Source organism: Hippopotamus amphibius, chromosome 1 (genome assembly GCF_030028045.1).
Source record: "Hippopotamus amphibius kiboko isolate mHipAmp2 chromosome 1, mHipAmp2.hap2, whole genome shotgun sequence".
In the NCBI taxonomy this organism is placed as follows: domain Eukaryota; kingdom Metazoa; phylum Chordata; class Mammalia; order Artiodactyla; family Hippopotamidae; genus Hippopotamus; species Hippopotamus amphibius.
Window position 1 is genome coordinate 187,839,337 of NC_080186.1, and position 25,241 is coordinate 187,864,577.

At 35.7% G+C, this 25,241-nt stretch overlaps 1 protein-coding gene across 2 annotated transcripts in view; it reads right to left on the reverse strand.

Moving 5' to 3' along the window:
• MAN2A1 (mannosidase alpha class 2A member 1) overlaps positions 1–25,241 on the reverse strand; it is a 164,426-nt gene that overhangs the window by 53,598 nt on the left and 85,587 nt on the right. For both annotated transcript variants that reach the window (XM_057737710.1, XM_057737718.1), the window contains 2 exons: positions 22,342–22,456; positions 20,988–21,055 (listed from right to left, as the gene is read on the reverse strand). In XM_057737710.1, coding sequence (XP_057593693.1) covers positions 20,988–21,055; positions 22,342–22,456 — 183 coding nt within the window. The remainder of the gene's footprint in view (positions 1–20,987; positions 21,056–22,341; positions 22,457–25,241) is intronic.

Sequence of the window (25,241 nt, forward strand, 5' to 3'; positions counted from 1 at the left end):
TATCTACAATAATAGATGGGCAAGACAAACGGTTAAACAGATGCATTAAAATAATATGCCAACACTGATTCTAAATGAATTAAAAAAATTTAAAAACAGAAAAAAATGATACAAAATCAGTACGAAAAATAAATATATAATTTGTGGTACAGAAACTCTTTTTAACCATAATGGGAAAATATAGTAAAGCAAAAGGCTGACAGATTTGACAACAAAAAGCTTAGAAATATGATTAAAGAATAAAAAAAATAAAAGGAGATCAAATTTGGGAAACTTGTAAAGTACACTTACAAATCAATAGAAATATAAACACTCAAATGGAAAAAATAAGCATTTTTCTTTCACCAAATTGAAGCTGAAAAATAAATGATGCTTCCATTTCCAGGAGAGATGAAGTAGCTGACAAGAGCTCTCAATTCTATGGGCCAACGAGAAAATCCAGGAAAAATACAGTAATCAGCTGCCTGAAGGCAACAGAGAAATGCTGAAGAGAGAAAGAACTTCAGAAAAGAGAGCTGCCTTCTCTAGCCATTTTCACCCTGGACTGTGCCAATTCTCAGCATGGGAAAGGCTGAGTTCCTTGCAAAGCCCAGTACAAAGCCTAGAGAAGTTTCGCTGTGGGGGCAAAGAGGCTAAAAAGCACTTTGTAGGAGGTTTCAAGTACACAGTTGGCATTCTCATCGGTGCATGTGCCAAATACTGGGAGCTGCACAGAAAAGGAGGCTTCAAATCTAAATAGAAAGCTTCTAAAAAGTAGAGCAGAGACATAAGATTTTAGAACCCACTGGGGCATAGGGCCTACAGAATATACCAGGCTGTTAATTGAAAACTTAATGAGCTAGATAAAGAAGACATTGAGAGAATTAGCCTCAATTTAGCATAGCCTTTGACTGGAGTAATAGTGAACTCTCTTTAGAATACACTTTCTGGAGCCTATAAAAATTTTCTACACAATGTCTAGCACTCAATATAAAATTCTGAGACATTCCCAAAGACAGAGCCACAAGATTAAACAACAAAAAGAGAATTAGAACCATACATGATCTGGATACCGGAGTTAACTAATAGCCTTTAAAATGATAATTACTAAGTCCAAGGAAAGAAGAAAACATGAATAAAGCAGATGAAAAGAAAAAGAATCCCACCACAGAAACTCAAAACATCAAAAATTAACCAAATGAAATTCTAGAAGGATAAGTATTTGAAACTAAGAACTCAGCAGATATGTTTAACAACAAGAGTAGATTAAGGAGAAGAGAAGTTAAACTGTTAACAGAGATACTTCCTCTAGAATTTGGGATTTTTAGTGAACATTCTGCAACTACTTTTTAGACATCTAGATTTAAAACACTATTCTACAGAAAGCATGTGTTTTTAAAATAATCAAAAACAAAAACATGCAACTTTTTAAAAGGTTGGGAAGAGTTAGCCAGGTAAAAGAAAGTAGGGAAATACGCTCTAGGTAGAGTGACCATAACAATAAAGGTACAGATATATACAGAAAAAAAAGGACATCATTTCCAGGACATATAGGTCATTTAATATCACTAGAATCTACATAGTAAAGCATGTGCCTAAATGCCAATATGGAGCCAGAAAGGGAGAAAAATCTCAAGTCACACTGAGGAGTGGGATGTCTTTAAATCATTACAAATTGCTAAAAACCTTATTATATGGGGTATGGGGAGTGACTTGAAGGTTTAACATGGTCAAATTCATGTTTAATAGGTACTTCTAGTTGCCCAGTAGAGGAAAGACTTAAGGAGTCAAAACTCAAAGGAGGGGCTCCTATGTGGCGCAGTGGTTGAGAATCCGCCTGCCAATGCAGGGCACATGGGTTCAATCCCTGCTCCAGGAAGATCCCACATGCCGCGGAGCAACTAAGGCTGTGCGCCACAACTACTGAACCTGCGCTTTAGAGCCTGTGAGCCACAACTATTGAGCCCATGTGCTGCAACTACTGAAGCCCAGGCACCTAGAGCCCATGCTCCGCAATGAGAAGCCACGGCAATGAGGAGCCCGCGCACCACAACGAAGAGTAGCCCCCACTCACCGGAACTAAAAGCCCGCGCACAGCAAAAAAGACCCAACACAGCCAATTAAAAAAAAAAAAAAAAAAAAACCTCAAAGGAGGAAGATCAAGTAAATAGCTACAGCAGCCAAAGTAGAAAAGGTGAAAACCTACGTTACAGGAGTGGTAGGAATACAAAAAGAAGAACAAGTCTGAGAAACAGGTAGGAATCCTTATTAATAGGATTTTTTGGATTCCTTGGAGAAGGATGCATAAAGCAGAAGGTAAAGTCTATAGTTCCTATTTTTCGGTTAGGGTGGCATAGACATTGTGGTGCCACTAAGCAAGACTGAACACCTAAGGATGGGTAGTGGAAGAGGTATCAAGATGAAGGTGATAAATCCAGAATTAGACTTCTCGAATTTGAGGTACCTGAGGAACATCTACATAGATTTATCCTGATGTTCTTAAATTAATTATCCCATTTATTCACTGGAAATATACTGGTTTCCAGGTATGGCAGGTAGAATAATTCCACACTCCCCCCCCACCCCGGGATGTCCACATCCTAATCCCAAGAACCTACAAATACACTACCTTACATAGCAAAAGAGACTTTGCAGATGTGATTAAGTGTCTTGGGGGGCGGGGGGGATTGGAGGATTTTCTGGATTATCCACGTGGGCCCAATATAATCACAAGGGTCCTTATAAGAGAGAGACTGAGAAGTCTAACAGAGAAGGCTGCCACATGACAACAGAAGCAAGAGGCTGGAATGTGTGTGGAAGGGGCCACAGGCCAAGCAATGCAGGTGACCACTAGAAGATGAAACAGGCAAAGCATCAGATTTTCCCCTCAGAGCCTCCAAAAGGAACAAGCCCTGCCAACACTTTGTCAGCCCAGTGAAACTGATTTTGGACTTCTGACCTCCAAAAACTGTAAGATAATAAATTTGTGGGTTTTTTTTTTTAGGAGACCAAGTTCGTGGTTGTTACAGCAGCAATAGGAAACTAATACACCAGGTTATACTATTCCTCTTGAAAACGAGGGCCAACCTCTGGTTTCACATCACAAAGACAACCATACACAAAAAGAAAAAAAAAAACTTGAGTGCTGGAAAAGGGGGCGGGGTGGGGGAGGACAAAGGGAAATAAGAAGAGCTTGGGGTCCTTGGAACCGGGCCCAAGCAAAGACTGAAGTAAGTGTGTCTAGCCCTCTGACCTGCTCTCTCATGGAGGACTCCCTCTTACTTCCTCATCCGCTGGCTATGAGGACGGACCTGACCAAATTCACACTGTCCCTGTGCAAGTGCCCACAGCTAACAATAAGGAAAAAGCAGAGGAGAAAACCCTCAGACCTGCACTTCATAAAAAAGCAAATGGCTGACAGTCCCTTACACTGAGTAAGGTGGTTATTCTTAACCTTTTAAAATTCTACTTATTTCCTAATCTTTGAATGCCTTATACAGATACCATTCACTGAAGAAATACACATATGCACAAGATTTTTCATACAAGCTCCAAGGCCTCCCAGTTTAAAAACCTTTCTATTCCTATAAAATAGGTCTTCTTAAATATGCAAACATTTAACTGTTTTCCCATAAAAACCTCTCTAGAAACTATACAATAACAATCTCACTTATCTTCCATGACCAGATGTTGGAATTTATATTTGCAATAGGAAAAATAAAACATGACGTTTTCTGGAAGCTTCTAGTTGATTCTGTAACATATATTATTTGGCTTAATTTAAGAACAAAAAAAAGAAATCTAACACTAAGGAACAGAATACTCTTTCGTCTCAGCAATCAAAATTAGGAATGTACTTGAATACAGTAGTGCATAAATGTTATATGAACTTCCTAACACATGAAAGTTTATTTCAGCATTCTTTTATATTTAGGAGAAATAAATCAAAACTCATGCACAAAGATATTATAAATCTATCATCCCATGAGAGTCATTCACCCAAGGACAAGATTCAAAAGGGAAGTAAACAAATGTACTGCAGGGTGAAGATGCCCTTTATGAAACAGTAGGATAATAGTAGCACCTAAAACTGCTGTTGTCAATTAAGTTTTTGATTTATGAAAATATCTTACAAAATCCAAGAACTCCATTAAATATTACTGATAGGAGTTCTTAGTTTAGATGAAAAGTATGCAATTATTAAGTAAATATTCTAGAATCTCTACGTCAGAAGACATTACTTTGTGTAGAGAATTATGTTTGTTTGTAATACTAATAGGCAAAGCAGTAAATCAAAAATAAAATTGTATATTAAAGGAATATTTTTTGCTACTTTCAACTGAAAGTGAATTTGACTTGATAAGTAACAGAGAGTGTTCCAGATGTTAATAGTAATAACAACAACAAAAATAGCAATAATACCAAACAGCTAGCAGTAATGAGCCTTTAGAGCAGCGCCTAGCATACTCTATGTACTTTACTGGAATTAACTTCTTTCAGCTTCACAACCCTTATCAAGTCCTGAAATCACGCCCATTATATAGATGTGTATAGTGGTTTGGCATCCAGCTCATGGTTCGCAGCCATTTAAATGGTAGAGCCAGGATTCAAATGCAAGCAGTCAGGCTTTAAGGCATCTTGCTGGTAGGTTAGGTGGCCCTGCTCTTCTCCAGCGCGTAAGGGACCTGGGGTGTATGTGCTAGAAGCACAGAGTCCCACCAGAGCTCCGTCTCCCCAAGGCTCTCTGAACAGTGCTTCATCAGAGGGCTCCACCTCCACCCTAGCAAAGAGCTTTCACTCTGAAAGTCCCCAGCCAGCTGCAGTGGCAGGACTGGGGGTGTGGGGTGGGGGTGGGGCGGGCTTTCTTTGAGGTGATGAAACTGAGGCTACTTATCTAAGCTGCTCTTAATAACACAAGCTGTTCTTTCAGTAGTTCTTACTTTATGTAAGAAGCAATGGGATAGGTATTGCTACATTACAGGTCTTTACTTCACAATATTGGTGATACTTTGGGACACTGTCTCCTTATCCAATGTCCCAGTTACTGAACAAACTTGGTTATTTTCCCAGAGTTGAGTTTTCTACCCCCCAAATTCCTTTCCTGGTGTTCAAATGAATGCTTTGTAAATGATTTGCAACAGACAAGAAAACTAAATGCCAGTTGGATGTAACCCTAGGGATTAACTACTTTAGCCCCCTTTCCCCCAACACATGTTGCAAATGGAACTAACATTTCAAAAAATAAGGCTGGTTAGTGACAGAGGTGGGACCAGAATGAATCCTCTGACTTTCAGTCCAAGGCTCCCTTCACAGCAGTGTGCTCTTTCCAGGTATCTGGCAGTGAGATCTGCCCAAAGCTCAATGGTACAGAAGCAAAAGAGTTAGTATCATAAATGTTATCAGAATTTATAGCTACAAATGCAACTCAATACTATAAATTAAAGTTAACCCTCAAAAGTACAGCTACATATTTCAGGCTTTCCTACACTGAGAAAAGCATTTCTAACAGCATAAATAAAACCACAACCAAAGTAGAATCAACATGTAATTTCATAACTTTTTTAAACAAAATAAGGTTGAAAAATCTTGCAACTATTCCCAGTGCATAACAGAAAATAGGAAGTCAATGAAAAGGATAAATATTCCTTTCCAACTACTCTAAAATTTTTGATACTAAAGCAATAAAAAGAAACAGATACAAAAATTGTACATAATTTGGCTGAACTCAAGAGTCTTGTCACCATTTAAGTTGCTTTCACCCTGAGAGTTTTGCCTAAAACAAAAATACCATCTGTTTCGCCTAAAACATTAAGATGTTCTATTTTCTTGTCAATTCAAAAATCACATCTGTAGCCATTTTCCAAAAAGACAGCAAAAGACATTATATTTATGGATGACTGCATAAGGAATGATATTCAATCAAAATGTAATTTTCATCTACTAGAAGAAAATTTCATTTCTCCAATGACTATAACGCCATAACTTTGGAGAAATACATAGTACATAAACAAGCTGATTTTCATAAATAAAAAGATCTTAAAAATTAATGCAGTAAAATAAGGTTGTTTTGTTGCTAAAGACAAAAATGGCAAATATGTTTGTATTCACTTTGCTGACAACTGAAAATCTATCCTGTGTGAGGTTTTCAGGTGAAGAGAAAAATAACAACTTTCTATTGGTGCTACATCTCTTCATGCTAGTGAGCCATCAGGTAAGAGGTAAAAATATGAAAACAACAAAACACAAACTACTCTCTCTTTTCAAAACACTTTTACACAATATTGGTTCTGGGAAAGACACTACAGTCGAATGAACCGATTAAAGAAGATACAAAATACTAGAAAAAACATCACTCACAGTGAAGGTGAACACCACATCACAAAGGGACAGAGAACGTTCCAAAGAAAAACACACAAGCCATCCAAACACCTATTGTATTTTGAGTGTATGTTAAGCACCTACAATATCAAATATCAAAATCTAAAACCCAAGTATGTTTTAGTTTGAAAAGTACCCCAATTTCACATTTAATTTTCTTGCCTAAAAAAATAAAATAAAGCTACTCTCCAAATAAGGATGAAATAAGTAAGTCCAAAGGCTCTATTTAAAATGTTTCTTTTACCACAAAGTTGTGAAGTGTGCTGAAGTCCAAGATGGGCTTGAAGCCCTCCCTGACTTTTTCAGGATCAGGATACCTTCACTAAAATCCTTTTCCTTGTTCCTCTTGTAGTGCACGGTTTATTAATCTGCATTTAGAAGGAAAAAAAATCTGGTTCAGAAGAATGGAAGACTTTGAAATATGCCGCATCACTTCGGTCTGTACTCTGAACTGCTCTGAGTTAATGAGCTTTGTGTTAGCAATTTCAGAAGACGTGATGGACACTGGGAGGAAAAGAGAGCAAGAGAGAGAGAGAGGACAGACAACAAGTGTGCACAAAACTAGAAAAAATAAGGAATCACTCTCACATACTCGTCAATTCTCCCCACCCAACAGAAATCACTAGAGAAATCATTCATGTGACAGATATTTACTTTAATACTTTCACAGTGCACGACATAACTCCAACTAATGGGGGAAAACTGGGGTGCTACAAGCAATAACAGAACAGAATCACTCAAAATTTGCATTATCTGGCAGACACACCAAAACTAATGCCAGCTCTTCTTTGACACTATTTCATCTCCTTTACAAATTTTTTCTTAGATTTTACAAGGTTACTAATTTCCAAACACCTTAACTGGAAATTATTATAGTCCTTCCTAGATCATAGGTGGTAGTCCCCATGCTAACTCTGCCTTCATATTATAAGGTATCAAAATAATATCATAATCCTACTTATAGAGGCACATATTACTCCTCCCCATCTTCTGCACTTGTTTGATTGAGGTCCTTGGTGGAGTAATTGTAAGATGTTGTAAGCAATGTGCAAAATCACTTTAATTTCATTAGACAAACCACACAACTAAAACACCCTGTGTAAACTTAATTCACTGTATAATAATCTGACAACAATAAACCAGAACCACACAGCTAGTTAAGAAAATTTGATTTAAAGCATAAACAATAAAAAGGCAATTAAAACATAGACTAACCAGGCAATTTAGCAGGTGTTCACTGAACATATAACTACTTTGTCATTGCTTTTAAACAAATAAACCTGAAAACAATCATTTAAAATGCAGTCTGTTCAACCACTTCCACAAATGACAACTAAATCTGATGAATCTAAAAAAAATGTTGTACCTAGGAACAAAAATCACAGCAGACTAATTATAAGGGCCTGGGAAAAACCTGAACTTTTCAAGTTTATATAAAATTGATGAAAAGAATGGTTTAAGATACCATACCTTGAAGGCGTTCAGGGGATGATTTCCACATTGTGAATCATTTAAAAATCAATACGTGAGATTGGTAGTCGCCTACTGACAAACACTGTCTTCAAACTTACAAATGACAATACAAAGTATGTATAATTAATAATTATATTATTTAAATCATTCTATCATAAACTTTAAACTCGTTAATGAAAGAATTATAAAAATTATTATTTCAGGAGGTGCAAGAAAGGAATAAGAAATTTTTTTTTCTTTTTTTAATTCTGATAATGAGGAAGCTTGGAGTATAATCAAGAAGCTACAACACTTAGTAGTCTCGAAGAAAAAATACATCCATGGCTACTAGGGAATGTGGTACAGAAAGGTGGAGAGTTGGCACTGCTCAACTTGCAAAGACTTCTTGAGAGACAGACATTTTCCAACAGATTTTTGAAAGGGATGGGAATCAGAGAGGAAGAGTTGAGGCACTCAAACCTGCTGGTAATAATCCATTGCCAGTTGGAAGAATCATGGTGGTTTCTGTGTCTTCTGAAGGGAACTTGCTAATTATGCTAAACAATTTTTTATCATTCTTCCAAACCACTAATCTACAGGTCTATAAGATTTTTCAATGTTCATCTGGAGGCAAAACCTAAACTGAACTGACATGAAATTATATATAATTATTTATTCCTTTTGACCTGAATATTCAAAAATTTTAAAGTATTTGATGAGTTCTGCCCCAGACTCTGAACTATTATGTAATATGCCATACATGCATATTACATTCCGAAAATTTTAAAAATTCTGCATTCACAAATAAATATCTAGCCCTGAAGATTTCAGGTAAAGGATTAAGGACTTGTATTTGCAGCCTATATAGTAATCTGAGTCACAGACTACTTACAGATTCTGAGCAAGAAAGAGCTAAGAAATAAAAGGGGAAAGAAAACGTGTATACACCCCAGCATAGTGCTACAAAGGGCAGGAACGCAAAATAAATCTGGCATTCGATGGCTGACAGACTGAACCAAGGACCAGGTATATTTTAACATGGTCTTAAACAGGTCACTAAGAAATAGTAAATGTCTAAGAATACTCTATTTTGATAATATGTGAAATCCCCAAAGCCCAAAAGGACATATATCCTCTTCTTTTATGAGATACAACTTTATCTCTCTCCCAATTCTTAATTTTGTAATATCCAGTTATGTTTTGGTTTTGGAATAAACAGAATATCTCTGTTCTTTAATAGTTGTGTTTGATATGATTTTTCTACCTAACTGCTAGGAAAGTCTTGAGGACAAGTTTTTAAGAAGCTTCTAATACCCAGGACTGATTTATTCAACACAGATCTGTATCTACAGTACACAGAACATAAGTCCACTCTGAGCTGAAGGGGGCAGGAAAGAGTAACCAACAACCAGAAAATATGGTAGTTGTCCTGCAGTTTAGTCAATAAACTTAATGAGTAGATACTACTAGTTGCTGACCCAACAGTCATTCTCATTTTCCACTTTGCCAAAAGAAACCCAATTTTACTTGGGATGACAAAAATCCTAGCTTGGAAAAAAAAAAAATCAAAACAAACAAAACCTTGATTCCCCATGCTTGGGGTGACAATGTGACATAGTTGTAGCCAACAAAAAACGTAATCAGAATTCAATAAGTAGAGCTTCCTAGAAAGTTATTATATCACCAATTTAATAAAAATCAGCAGACTCAATTGGCATAACTTTCATCCTTTGCTCCTCCCCATTCTTGGCTAGAACACAGATGCAGTGTCTGGAGAAGCAGATACAATCTTGAGACCATGAGAACAACAGCTGTAGGCTTAGGATGGCAGAAAGCTGAAAGGTAGAAGGAGACTGGTCCTATAATGACCCCATGAGACACATCACAAGTCCTGGACTACCTATCTCGAAACTTATACATAAGAAAAATTGATCGTTTTCTTGTGAAGCCAGTTTAATAAGGTTTTTGTTATATGCAGTTGAATGCAACCCGGGGTGATTCACTAAACACAAAAGAAATAATACCGGGTAACAAAGGGAAGCCAAAAAGTACCAAAAACTTAGAAGAAGGTAATAATGAATGCAAGATAATTCTCCTAAAGCAAAAAATTTCCCATATAGATTCATCACTACAGACATGCTTTTCCTTAAAGGGTTGCTTATTTTTAAACAAGTCCTTAACTGCCTATCAAATATTCCACATAACTTCTTTCTCATAATTGTCACCCCCTCCATTTCAATTTTTAGTTAGCAAGTCAGCAAACATCTTCTATGTGCCAAGCACTTCTTCCTTATTTGACTCAACTAATCACAACTTCTTTAATGCAAACAAGTCATCTTCCTTTCCTCCATGGACTTGGAAGGCAGATTTCATAAAGACATAAGCAAAAACCTCAGAATTTACCAATTCCATGCTGTTGTTATTACAAAAAAAAATTTGGCATCTTTTTTAAACTTCATATAGAACTTTATAAACACAGAATATCTGACCAATTCATTGATGGTTATTTTTGATGAACATTGAAGTCTTTTAAAATATTTGTTCACACAATAAAACCAAGAGACATAATATCCTTATCCAAAGTTGTCTTCATCTCTATATATGATTATTTCTGCAGGATAGATTTCTTCCAGCAGAAGGCCCAATCCAAATGCTCCTGGCACATATTACTAGGTCACTTCCCTGAAAGATTGTTAGGTTCCTTGTTAGAATGATGAACAAGACTCAGCCCACACCTTCACGAGGTTTACAGTAAGTCTCTTCAGAGGAACATTACACATGTGGTAAGAGAAGCAACAGTGAGTAAACACATACTCCTGTGGGAGCGTACAAGAGCAAGGCCTAGTCCTGACTCAAGGGTATCAGGAAAGGTTCCAGAGGATGTAACACCTGAGCTGAGTCCTAAAAGATACTCAGGAATTAATCAAGCAAATCGTGTGTGTGTGTGTGTGTGTGTGTGTGTGTGTGTGTGTGCGCGCATGTGTGTTTGGGGGTGGGGTGGAAGGGGGTTTTTTGGTTTTATTTTGTTTTGTTTCCAGGCAGCAAAGACCTATAAGTAAGACAGAACATGACAAGTCAAAAAATTGACAGCTGTTGAAAGACTAGAGCTCATAGTATAGATTGAGTGATATGAAAGGTAATATAAGAGAAATCAAAATGCAGATACCTAAGCCAAGTTAAAGACTTTGGGGGTTCATCCTTAGGGCAATGAAGAAAAAAAAGGTTTTGAGCAGGAAAGTTACAACATCATTGGCAATACTTGTTCAGTGCCTACTCTTAGTGCTAGATCTCATCCGATTAAGTTCATATACATAATCTTATTTTAATTCCTCCAACAAATGAGGCAGGGTCACCTGTCACAGGGTTGTCACCAACACCCAGGGGAGAAAGAGCTGGCACTGAATAAACATGGACAAAATTGAGATTAAATTTAATAAATAGAATGAAAAGATGTGGTGTTTATTTGGATCCAAGGTGAAAATGAAAGAGACAAAGATAATCAGGGTAATCCTACAATTTCTTGTCTAACAAATAGACTTCTGGGAGTGAAAAAGGACATTAATGAAAAACTAGAATACATGATCACGTTAAAGTTGAGGCCCAGGTTTCTGGCCTGGGAAATGGGAAGACGATGCTAATATTTATCAAACAGCTTGGGACCACAAAAAAGGTTTGGGCAAGGGAGGAGTTTAGTTTTAAACACATTGAGATGGAGATGTGAGTGGGCAGCCCCAATGGAGCTATCCACATGGCCCATGGGCGTGTGAGCCTAGAGCTCCAGAGACTTCGCAGCAGAGATGTGTATTTGGAAAGTCAATAGTAGAGTGACAATAAATGAAGCCAATGGGAAAGAAATACCATGCTCACCAGAAATTTTTATCTTTTAAATCTCCCTGAGGCAAAAAAATTATTTTTTAAGATCTATATGCTTCTGCCTCTCTACCTCTTTCAGATGTTAACATAATCTGAAACTACAAATACTACTATCTGTAAATTATCTTTACATTATAAAAATCCTGCCAAAACTAGATGGGAAATTTTTACATTCAGCTTGGTAATCAAATTTACAATCAAGATTTGGATTTCCACTATGTCTAATTATTTCCAATGCCTTCTTAATTTTGATTCATATATCAGTCAGGTGAGTGGACTTTATCAGGAACATTTAAAAAAAATCTCCTTTTTAAAAGAAGAAAAGAGTACCTGTGGTATGCTTTATAAGTATTTTCATATTTGAAAATGTCTTTTTGTTGCCTTCACATATGAAAGATAACTTTGAGCATAAAATGATTTCAAAACTCCATAGACTTCTTGTTACAGAGAAGAAACCTAAGTCAGTCTAGCTTTTGTTCCATATTATACAATATCTGTCTCTCTGCCTGGGTACTTTTACAATATGTCCTTTTCCTTTTAATTGAATTAAGTTACCAAGACGCACTAGGGGTGACTCTTTTCATTTATATTACCAAGAACTTAGCCCTTTTCATCTACAAAGAAAGGCCTTCTCAGCTCAGAAAACTTTTCATTATATCTTTGATCACTGCCTCTGCTACACTTTTTTCTAAAGAAAATCTAAGATTCTTTTGTTGAACTCTTGTCCTCCATATCATCATCCTCCTTTTCCCTGCATTCTTGAAAAGCATCACATTTTTTTTCATGTCACTGATACACTCTTTCACAATGTTAGCTTTCACTCTTAAGTATCACTAATAAAGATACTGCTATTGTCCCCCTAACAATCTTTCCTTATCTCAACCCTCCCCCTTTCTATAGCATCTTATCTTGCTTTCCACCTTCTGTTTCTTTTTTCTTAGATATCAGGACTCAAACTTTTTGAGAATTCAAAAGAGTTAAAAAAAAGTTTTTTTTCTGGTCTCTGTAATAAATTAAGAGATAAGTTGGTCTTCTCAGTCTTCATGTTACCCTAATTTCCATCATTCTGTGGAGTTTCACGTGTTTCCTATAACTTTCCATTTACTTATCCTCATAGAAATAGACATCCACCTAGACCCTGTGTATGGGAAAGGTACCCTTTGGTCTTATTGCAGTATGTGTTGAAGTTTATCTCTTATTCAGAATTAGTTATTTGACAAATACTTATTGAGCACCTATAATGTGCCAGGTATTTGCCAGCGGATTCAAAAGCAAAAGTTCCCTGCCCTCATGGAGCTAATAATTTAGCACGGGAGATGGACAACTAGAAATAAAGGAAATAATGTTTGTTAGTAACGCCTGAAGCATGTAAAGAAGATGCAGTAATGGAGAAAAGAATGAGTGAAAAATAAGTTCACATGTATAAATGCAGTCTAACTGCAAGTTCCCAAAAGGCTACTGTCCAAGGAGGCTATTGCCTACACCATCTGGTCTTCTACACCAGCTCTGCTGCTCTGAACGAATGGAGGGCTTCTTTCTTCAACAAACAACATCAGGTACTCTTCTGGTCCATGCCACGACCAACAGCAATTTCCTTGAGTGGTTACTGCCCTAGATCAATGCTCTATCGTCAGTTCCCCATTTGCTCCTGCCTATTTTATTTCTGGCAGATTCAGTCTCCAAATTGTTTGTAAAACAGAGACACAGTGAAAGCCATCAATGTGATTAAGGTTGGCAACAGATTCATTGACTTAAAAGTAAAAATTAAAGTAGGACATTTTTTTAATTTTTTTATTTTTTGGGGGGTACACCAAGTTCAATCATCTGTTTTTATACACATATCCCCGTATTCCCTCCCTCTCTTGACTCCCCCCACCCTCCCTCAAGTCCCCCCCACCCTCCCCGTCCCAGTCCTCTAAGGCATCTTCCATCCTCGAGTTGAACTCCCTTTGTTATACAACAACTTCCCACTGGCTATTTAACCGTTGGTACTATATATATGTCTGTGCTACTCTCTCGCTTCGTCTCAGCTTCCCCTTCACCCCCCCGCCCCCCCAAACCTCGAGTTCTCCAGTCCATTCTCTGCACCTGCGTCCTTGGTCTTGTCACTGAGTTCATCAGTACCATTTTTAGATTCCGTATATGTGAGTTAGCATACAATATTTGTCTTTCTCTTTCTGACTTATAAAGTAGGACATCTTTAAGGTGCATATATATATACATATATATACTTTACCATAAAACATACAAATGTGTATCATGCCCCAGTCTACTGATGTAAAAGCAAAGCTTCTGCTTTGATTATGGGATCACTAGTAGGCATTCTGTATTATATTTTCTACATAACCATATATATGATAAATTATCTGTGATTTCTAGCTTAGTTTTTCTAAAGCAGACCAAGAACTTAAACACTTAAAAATATCTATACAATTTCTTCCCAAATCTTTTGTAGGTATCTCATCAGTATTTATCAGTGATTCACCTTTACTGAAAATTTCCAAAGCATTCAACTTTATATTAAAAAAAAAATCTTTTTGCTTAATTCATCAGTTTAAGAAAAATCAAATTATGAGAGAAAAGTAACATGAAAAACGGATTTGGGAAGAAGTAATTGATTCATGGTAATCACACAACTCAAATGAAATACTGGAGGGAGAGAAGTCTGCCAGGCACCTGCTAGCTTGTAGTCTGCTAGCAACGAGGTCAGGGTGCCATGGGCAAAGAAAAGGAATGTAGAGTATCAGCTGATCTGGCTGGTCAATTAAGTGGAGATTTTTTAATAGAGATCTTAGGCGAAAAGGAAAGAAAATCTACCTATCAAGCTACAAAAAATAGCAACCTCCTTGCAGAAAAACATTTGTCCATGTTTCTTATTGGTAAAGGACCAGAATTTCAAAGCCTTGGGGGCAGACATTATAGAAAGGTAAAGGAATCAATCTCCACACCTGCTTTTAGAGACCTGCTTCTTGTTTGTATTTCTAACTATCATCATTGGTCAGTGAGTAACTGCATTTTTTAGTCCAGTTCAATCAGCGTTGTAGTTTGCAGTTATCTTAGATTGTGGCAATAGGGTGACTGTCAAGCCAAGGTTTTGGTGCTCCTCTGACTGTTCATCATTTATGTTTTCATGAGTTTTAATAAAAAATTGAGAGAGTCAGTCTCAGGGTTCCTAGTCAGCCATCATATAAAATGGAAGTGTCAACATTTAAAAAAAAACATATACTAGGTGTTATTTCATTTAAGTCAATGTGAGGTTGAAAGAGTATTTCAGGAATTAATACTCATCATTCCTGATATAATAAAATAAATAGAAATATTAAGGGTGGGAGAACAGTGTGGGAAAAGGTGGAGTCTTTCCCCCTACTCTCTCCCCAAAGATCTTTCTATTTCCCTGAAAAGTCAGGTAAAAAGCAAGCCAGTGAATGACTGATTTAGAATGGCAAACTCCAGACAAAGTTATTGTATTTTATTTTGCTTGCCAGATATGATTGTTCCAAAACTAATTCCAATCACTAGGCAAAGAAGTTTTAATTAACTAATGTACCATGTGGAAGGTATCCCCAATTCCCTAAGAAACTTTTAGTTGTTTAAATAATATACTATATCCCACTCAGTCTTATGCGTAAAATATCCTCTCTAAAAATATTCCAGATTACAAACAGGATGAAATGTGTTTCTGGATAGTCAGATAACTGATCAATCTACATCTTAAGAATAGTCAAAGTTAATAAAACACAACTCAAATGGAATGCAGAAGAAAATACACAAAGATCCTTCACAAGCAAGTAATACTTCAACAGAAAAGTATCTCAGAGGAGAGTTTAGGAACTCATCCTTCAGGTCCAGTAATGAGTATTAATTCTTAAATGGACTATGCCATTAACACGCAGATATACCCAGACTAGAATAGCTCAGTTTTCTTGAGTCTCCAGTACTGTCAGTTAACAATTCCCCCATTCAAAGAAAAGTTCTAAACTAGCTTTCTCAGGAAAGGACATGCGGGCTGCTCTCAAAATAACAGAACCTTTGGAGGGTACAGTGTAAAATCCTAGTCAAATCATGTACTCTGTTATCACCTTGAACTCCCTTAGGATAATTTTTAAATGCAGCTCATCATTTTCAAGGGAAAAAAAAAACCCTCAATCTTTGTGCTTGCATCCATTTATTGTTCTGCTAACTACTGCGAAGACACTTCTACGCCAGCTTGCTAGTACATGGTAAGACGTGAGCTTGAACGTTGCAATCCGTGAGCAACAAGCACCGCCTTTACACTAATCCTCACCGCTAACGGTTTTCCATCTCCCCCAAAGAAAAATGCTGAATATTCCCAACAATAAAAATAAAATAAGGCTGTGAACTTGGTTTATGCACTTAAAGCTTACGTTTAAATAACTGGTAGAGATGTTAGATACTCTCTTAGATACATTCTGACTTGGTATAAAAATAGGTTGATGACATAGTGACCAATCAGAAAATGCTCTAAAGCCTTGAATCCCATCACACTAGTGGATAATTACTACCAGAAGAACTGTTTCTGAGAACAATATTAAAAATACAAAATGTAGAATCAGGCAAATACTCTCTGTCAACAACAACAGAAAAAGTCTTACTATCTGATACAGTCAACTCACTCAGGTATTTGGGAGTATCTTTTGAATCCACTCATTCTGAAGAGCCCCCAAGAATGCAATCCCAGCAAAGTTTATAAGAATGCAGTGATGCTGAGATGCAGCCCCCACTTTGTCAAGTCTCATGGTATGAAACTGAAACCTCAAATGAACAGTGGTCTAAAGGCTGAGCACATTCAAAGCTATATTGAATTACTGTTTATTTTTACTTGTATTAGTATTTAGTGGATTGGAAGTCTTCTGTCACTCAACCTCCAAACACTAGATAAAAGAACCACTTGGGGAGAATATATACCAGGATACCACACGTTCACACAGAATGTGAAACATAGTCTATGCATATCTGGTGTATGAAATTTAATATTCCCTTCAAGCAATAATAAAATGTATCATGACAAATATTTACTAAATTCTTACTATGTTGACTCTCATACCATAGGCATACTGGTGGACATAAATGAAAGAAATAATTTGTACCCTCAAGGAGTTTGCAGTCTAGTGGGCTTAACTTCAAACAATTATAGTGACAGAAATAAACCAACATCAATTCCCAGCCGTACGGCTGAGCCATGTTGGACCTGATTTAGATGAAAAATTGGGGCCAGTATCATCTTGGGGTGAGATCTTGGGCATCTTGGGAAGAGGGTGAGTTTATTTTATTTTGCACATGGGCGGTATGTGAAGTGTGATAGCCAGTGGTGAACTGCAGTAGATAGACTCCAAAGAGGACTGCCATCATTCCCTCTGCTTCCTGCATATGCTCCTCATATCAAGTAATGGAGAATAATTCCCCTCCCTTATGTTCTGGCTGGCTTTAGTGTCTTGCTTGGCTAATAGAATGTAGTGAAAAAGACCATCCAGGACTTTTGAGTCTAGGTCCTAAGGAGCCTTGCTGTTTCTATCCAAGTAACTTTTTCAGACTTCTGCTTTGGGTAGATTCCTCAGATTACTACGTAAATTATAGTTAATAATTCAGGCACAGAGAAAGGCCTATGGGCAAGAAGCCTTTGCAGTAGTTCAAGCAAAACATAAAGGATGGCTTAAAATCAAAAGTAATAGAAAGATTAGGAGAGGATGGATGTCAGAGATGACTAAAGCTAAAATCCAAAAGACTCTCCAGTTGATGATACTTAAAGGAATAAGAAGTCAAAGTGGATTCTGGGGTTTTAGAACCTAGACAGCTAAAAAGAAAATGATGTTCTCAATCAAGATTAGAATCCATAAGAAATGCATATACAGAGAAAAACAGAGGAAATTAAATTAGATGGGCAGGGAGGTCAGCCAACAAATGAATGGCAATACCCCAAGTGAATGGGGTATCGAGTGCCTTTTCTGGAATTCTGTCCTTTTCATATCTGGCTGATATTCTGAAATCACCTAAGCCTGGAAAACACTGACTTCTTTTCTGTCTCCACATTGTTAACGATTTCTTTTCAAATTAACCTCTTCTTTCTCTGGCCAAAAGAAAGAGATGTAGGATTCCTTACCAATAAATACCTTGCTAAAAATTAAAAGCATTTAAAGGTAAATTTGCAATAGTGGTTTGAATAAATAACTCTCAAACTAAAAATGTATCTATTACTTGAAAAACTAAACTTTCAGCTCTACAGAAGCAATCGATGTAATTTTGATTATATATTTGGTGGCATTTCAAATTATCCACCATTAAAAAAAATTTCTTTTATATCTTGTCAAACCACATGGCTTACAGACCTGTGCTATGACAATATTTAATCCTATCCTACCTGAACAGATGGAATACTGAAAGAAGACTGAAATCTCTTTGCCTGTCTCAGGTTTTACTTTGCTTCCTCAGAGTTCCCCAAGTCCCTAATCCTGTCTTTATATTAAGTGTCCTTACGACTGGTTTCCTTAGGCAATTGTGAGTGTAGAGAACCAGAAACATCTTTGTACATTTAAGGATTATTTAAGGCTATGAAAAATTTATGACTTGCTCATTATGCCCTAACTTTTAACTTTTAATTACATCTGCTTTTTATACAAACACTAAGAACGCATTCACTATACAGTTCACATAACCTTGTGAACTTACTAGGCACACTGACGTACTACGTCACTTTCAGCAGATCGTGGACCACTTTTTAAATACTCACAAACTAAATCATGTTAGGTTATAGCTATAACTAATGTTGCCAACAGCATGATCAAATTCATTTACATGTATGATTTAAACTGTATGGGTTTAGACCAGTATTTCTCAACCTTTTTTCATTACAACCTCCTTAAAGATACATTTTAGACATTTTTTTCCTAACCATCCCTCTACACAATTTTAATACTACACATAAAATGTTTATCTGTTACATATTATGTACTGTAACTGTCCTTTGCATATTAAAAAGATTAAGTTTTTTTCAACCCCCCTTGCCCGCCCCCCACCTCCTGCAGCCCAAGAACCAATTCTTATCCTCCCGGGGAAGGCATCTCCCTATTGAGGATGCATGTTTTATTTGGATTAATAATATATTGTTCGAATGAAAATTTTTCTTATAATCAAAACTAAGCCTTAGTGCATCACAGAAGACTCACAAAGAATTGAGGACTGAGTCATGGTGGCCACTCTTTTGAAACTGCCCATTTAAAGACTGAGAACTACAGACAATTATTTAACTTTTGGTAGCTGCAAAATAAAACTATCAAAGGCTTCCATTTTAAACGCCATCATCAGTCTTCCATTCTTCACTGATTGTACTGAAAGATCAATAGCTCAGATAATTTGTGGAAAACAAGTAAAAAACACATTTTAAAACCAAAAATATAAATGGTTTTATTCATGAGGTACTTCAAAAAGGAAAAATAAAGATAAAAATACGAAGCTGACAATCCTAAGTAGTCCCAATTCACCTAACTATGGAAACAGTAGCACTGACATTTGGTAGACAAGAACTCTGAAGATATAATATTAAAATGAAGAACACTATTTAAATACAAACTGTTTAAAAGGAAATATCAAAAAGCAGCTGTTTTCCTAATAGATTCAAAAAGTCTATTTATGTTTATCTTTAATTAAAACTCTTCAATATTAAAGCTCAAAAATACATTTTTCCTTAATAGATCTGTATCTCCTAACTTTCTTCCTCCAGCAAAAGTAAGGTTGAATGATCACTTACGGCTGGCTAAGGCAAGCACAGTACAGGAAGGAGAGAAACCAAAGAACGAATCTTTTCCTCTGACTCATTATGGCCCCAACCCCACCACATCCCACCTACCCTAACATGTACCCACAGGAAAACTAAGGGGGTGGGAAGGAGCTGGAATTACTCACAGTAAGCATAAGCCATTCTTACAGTCAGCAAAAAAGAAGACCTTCCCCTCCCCAAAACAGAAAAAGATAAAAGAGGTAATAGATAAGGGGATTATGCCTAAAGCCAAATAGATTCACTGACACCACAGTTTATTAGGGACAAAATAAATGAAAAATGGCCATACAACCCAAAATTCATCCAAACATTACTTATTTTAAGACAAATAAAATGTTTTTTAATTTTATAACTGGTTTTTCTTTCAGTATCATTATCCTTTCATCCTAACCATGGCCTGGCAATATAAAAGTTTTTAAGACTTCAGCAAGACTAAACTTGAGACTTAAACTTTCTTTTCAAATTAACCCCTTCATTTTCCGGCCAAAAGAGATGTAGGGTTTCTTTAGTATTACTTTAGTGACACTTTGGTATTACTGAAATATATTTATCTTCCTGTTCTAAGCTGTGAGCTATATATGCTTTAAGTCTCTGCTTATTGAAGTTTAGTCCCCTAAGGCTCTAATCTATGTTTAACCAAAATCCCAATGTTACTAGTGACTGTAAAATTTCTGTGATAACTTTGATTCCATTTATTTTAAAATAATTTTAATAAAATGTATCTAGTTAAAATCAAGAATTACACTTTACAATTACTCTTTTATGCTACAGTTTATAAGAGGTGATACTCAATTTCTCAATTTAGATAGCAAAAAGTTGTATTACAAAACTACACTGTGTATCTGGGTACAGTGGGTATTGACTGATTGATATATGGTCATTAAAAATAGATAACTTGGTTAAATAATTGCCAATAAAAACACAAAACATTTCTTTGCAAATTAGAGGCAGCCATCAGTTAAATGCCCAATTTTTAGGTCGACTGAACACCTTTCCCATTTACTTAAACATAAATCAACAGTGAGAAAATGAGGCAGTTTTACAAGCACAACGACAATTATCAAGTAAATTATAGTATAGGAACCCTTATCTTCTAATAGTAATTAAGTTTCTTCTTTCATTTAAAAATACAGGATCAGAGATTAATGAAAACAAGGTAAGTAAATAAAAAGTTAATAAAGAACATACTCTAAAAATAATCAATATTACAAATATAAGGTAGTTTTTATAATAAAGCTACATATTTACCATCTCACATCAAGTATCAGCAAGAAATATGGTTATAATGGTTTATTCAGCTACCAATATACCAAACGCTGTGTTAGCTTTTAGCATTGAACGTGACACAGTCATGGGAGAAAATCCATTTCTTCAAAACAACTGTTTTAAATTAATAAGTGGATTAAATGAAATACTGCCTTACAATATATGCTGGGTCCAGAACAAAATCATGAAAACCCAAAAAGTCAAGTCACAGAAGTGGTCAAAGTTTATGAGAAATTATGCTATTTACCTTGGCTCCGTACTCAGACTTATTACATTTTTTTGTGGCAGAGAACTCTGTGTTCTTTGTTTCAAATCCTATAAAAATGAACAGAAGTTTTTATTTTACTTTTAAAACTAAAGTTTCAAAATTAGCTGTGTAATAATACCTTGGAAAAAAAACATGAAAAGGGCATGGGGGGCGGGGGGTGGCCCAAAACCTCTTTCCAGCCACATAATGTCCATCAAAGCTCAAAATAAGGAAATCCTGTGTCTGTGCATATGTATTGTGTATTTAGATTTCTAGTATAGCACATGTTACAGTGATTAGAGTCCATAATAGGTAGTTCCAATTAACCAAATAAATCAGAGTTTTAGAAACAATTCTACAAAAAGTTTTACTATGTTACTTTTGTGTCATATGTTTCATATCTTTAAGAAATGTAAGTTTATTGCATTTTTACTTTAATATGAAAGTATATAATTATGGTTTGATTACAAGCAACAGTGTAAGAAATATTGAAGCTATATCCCTGATTCCAGATGTGCGAATTCAAATTACATGTAAAATTTCAAAGTCATCATTTACAATAGATTCTAATGATAAATAAATGACAATTTTTAAATACCTGAGTTGCTAAGTGGAAATGTAAAGAGGGTTGCGATCAACCAATTTTTAAACTGTTCTTCCTTGCTGTAGAATACCACGTTCTTCCTTTCAGAGCACGGTCTGTTTTATTAGCTCATCTATCTGATCCTAACAAACTAAGGCATATATTATCATTTCATTTTACAGATGAATGAACGAGGGCTCACAGATGTGAAGTAACTTTTTTAAGGCCCATGCAATCAGGTGCAGAGGTTGAGGCTAATAGCTAGTCTCTTAATTCCTCAATCACTGCTCTAGTGTTACATCTCAACACTGCCCAGAGCACTCCTTGGATTCATCCTAAAACCAGAAGACAATTTAGGATCATGCAAATTGAAATTTAGCAAGAACAGATTCAGGATTTACAGAAGTTCAAATATCAAGGAGCTTCTAATTAAAGCTAAGGAAAATAACAATTATAATGTCTAGTTACCTTACGATATCATTTAAGTGTTCTAAAAGCCTGTATGTTTCACATACCTTGAAATAAGTTCATCATTTTATTTTTCATGCTTAGATTTAGTGAGAACAAAATACACACTATAAATCAAATAGAGACACAGTTACAGGAAAGAAGAACACACAGGTAATTTACATAAAGTGACAGAATTTCTTTCAAATAACGTACGAAGAAATAATTATATTTCAATGTCTCTTTTTATTAAGCTTCTCACTCCCTTTTCCAATCCAAGTACAAAAGAATCAAACATTTTTATTATGAAAGTTATCAACTAACCATTTCTAGGAAGGTATCAGAAGAGTAAGAGTCGTACGAGCGTTTGTCCTTCAAAATAAGCAGCAGTGCAGAATGTCCAATTATCTTCTTTAAATTCATCCATGAATGAAAGAGTCTGTGAACCAAAAATTTTACTAGTCTGAGAAGTAATTCAAAAATCTGTATACAATACTTTCATAGAGAATAGCCTTGTGGTTGTCGGCAGTGGAGGGGTAGGGGAGGTATGGATTGGGAGTTTGGGATTAGTAGATGCAAACTATTATACATAGACTGTATAAACAACAAGGTCCTACTGTATAGCACAGGGAACTATATACAATATCCTGTGATAAATTACAATGAAAAAATATAAAAAAACATACGTGTATAACTGAATCACTGTTGTACAGTAGAAATTAACACAGCTTTGTACATCAACTATACTTCAATAAAAACATTTTAAAAATCTGTATACAATATTTTCAATTTCTTCAATTATGGCCAGACCACCATCACCTTCATCCTGTATTCAAAGTGAAACCTATAATAAACCTATGATGAATTGGCTCTTTTTTTTTTTTTCTCCCTTGAATGAAGTGCAATACTTAGGGGGGAAAAAAAGAGTTACTCATAAGGTATCACTGAAAAGGATTCATTCAAAATAGAAAACTTTCTGGATGCACCTGAAACACATAAACTTACTCAAACTACCTATATTCTCCATGAATATCATACCAAACAATAAGAACAGCCAGCATCATCACCCCAATAGCTCTAAGGCATTCTACCAAAAAGCAATGATTTGATACTTTACTTTAGAAAAATCCTTAACAAGCATTGAAATAATGACAAAAGAACACATGAGATTAATTCTCACTCACAAGAAAATTCAATCAGTATACACACTTCAAAGAATTTAAATTCCTGAAGAATTCAAATATTTTGTTGAATTTAGTTTCATGTTCTTGTTCAAAAGAACTAGAGAAAAAAGTTCTTCACAGATCCAAATAAAGAAATTGTCTTTGTCCTTATTGTATTTCTTTGTCATTGAAATTCTTAACTGTATCCAAATCGTGTATTTATGTCTGAGGAACCTAAGGGATGCTTATGAATCAACTGTTTCAAGATCAATTCTGGAATATAATCTCAGTACATTACCAGCTATTGGTGAAGCACTACACATAGGGGAAAAACCTGGCCTTTTTCCAAGTTTATTCTTATTTCTTTAAAGCTTTAGAGAGTAGGCATCTCTAAGTAAATTTACATTGGAGAAATCTGTAGGGAAACTCTGCTAATCATGATTTCAATCAATCATCATGTAGAGTCAATCTACAATCATGTAGAGTGATTATATTACTTTCCTCAACACAGGAAGCAATTTTGAATCTATGTGTTAAAAACATTTTTGTTGGCATGCAACCACAAAAAAATTGTGAAAGAATTAGAAATAACTTATTTTTGCAGAACATTAAGATTTACTTGAGATATGTGATTATCAATAAATTATTAATTAAATGCATTTACATAGTAAATCTATAACCACAGTATTAAAATCTCATGGATTTGAGTTCAGACCATCATCCAGCTAAATTTCTCAGTCTATTGAAATGTTTTACTAAATAGTAGTAAGTGTTCTCACCAGACTAAACGACCATATTTATGAATGAATAAAATTCAGTTACAAAAACAACTCCTTCAATCTAAGTTTATTTTTATTATCTACATGGCTATCCTTATGAGGTCATCTGACCCTGCAGAAAATTCATGTTCTCCATCAGCTAAAACTTTATATGTGTTACAGTGTATTAAAGATTCCTAATTAAACTGAGTGAATGCCAAGAATCAATGTTCGTGTCCTAAAGGCATACACGCAGTCTTATGAGATGACCACTAAAGACAGGCGTATTTACCACTTTCTCAGGGTGTATAAAGCTGTTTTGTTGAAAACAAAACAAAGCTAAACATAGTAAATAACTTTGGGGAAAATTGGGTAAAACAAAATGTTACAGGTTTCAACATTTCATCGATGTGGGATTTCTCAGAGCCTCTAATTCCCTAATATGCCCTTATCCTATTATGAAACAGTTCAGGAAACATCACTTTGGAATCACAGTTATCTAGTTTGTTACCACTGCTGCTGTTTAAAGGCGACGTTATCATGTCTGTCATTCAACAGTTTGACCCACACGTTAGGAGCCTCATTCTTACCCTCTGTGCATTTTTTTCTCCTACTTATCTTTATTACAACTTAGCAATTGGCGGAATTCTTAATCATTCTGTAACTGACTTCATCACCATTCCTTTTTCACACAGCCCCATTATCCACTTTTAAGCTGAACATCCACATAAACACTGCCCAGTCTAATTCATTTTTTATGCCATGATTTTTTATGCCATGATTAGAATTAACCTCCAAATATGCCATGATGTATGCTTGCTCTCCAGTTTATAATTACATAAACATCCAATCTACTGATGACAGCATGACTCTGAGTCCCCCTTAGATGGCAGAAGAGAGAGCTAAAAGGGTCTGGAGCCCTGATGGCTCTGTGGGGCTGTCACACCTGAACCAGTGACCTGCAGACTTCTTTCACATGGCCTAAAAATAAGCAGGATGGGATTAATTCTGTTTTGAGTTGCTATTACTAGTAGCCAAAGGCAGCCCTTAATTCACACACCTGTTCATAGGGACATTTCTGCCAACATCTGAATAAACAGTAGTAAACAATCCAAGAACAAAAGACTACCCAATACTAGCTGTCTCTTTATTTATAATTCTCTAACTTATGTTTTGAAATTTCCTACTGAAAATGTCTGTGCTAATGACTTGAAAATTGTTTATGACTTTTCAATGAAGTGTGAAGTGCTCACAAAGCAAATTTACAAATGTCAAGCACAATTTGAGAATTATTGTGTCTTTT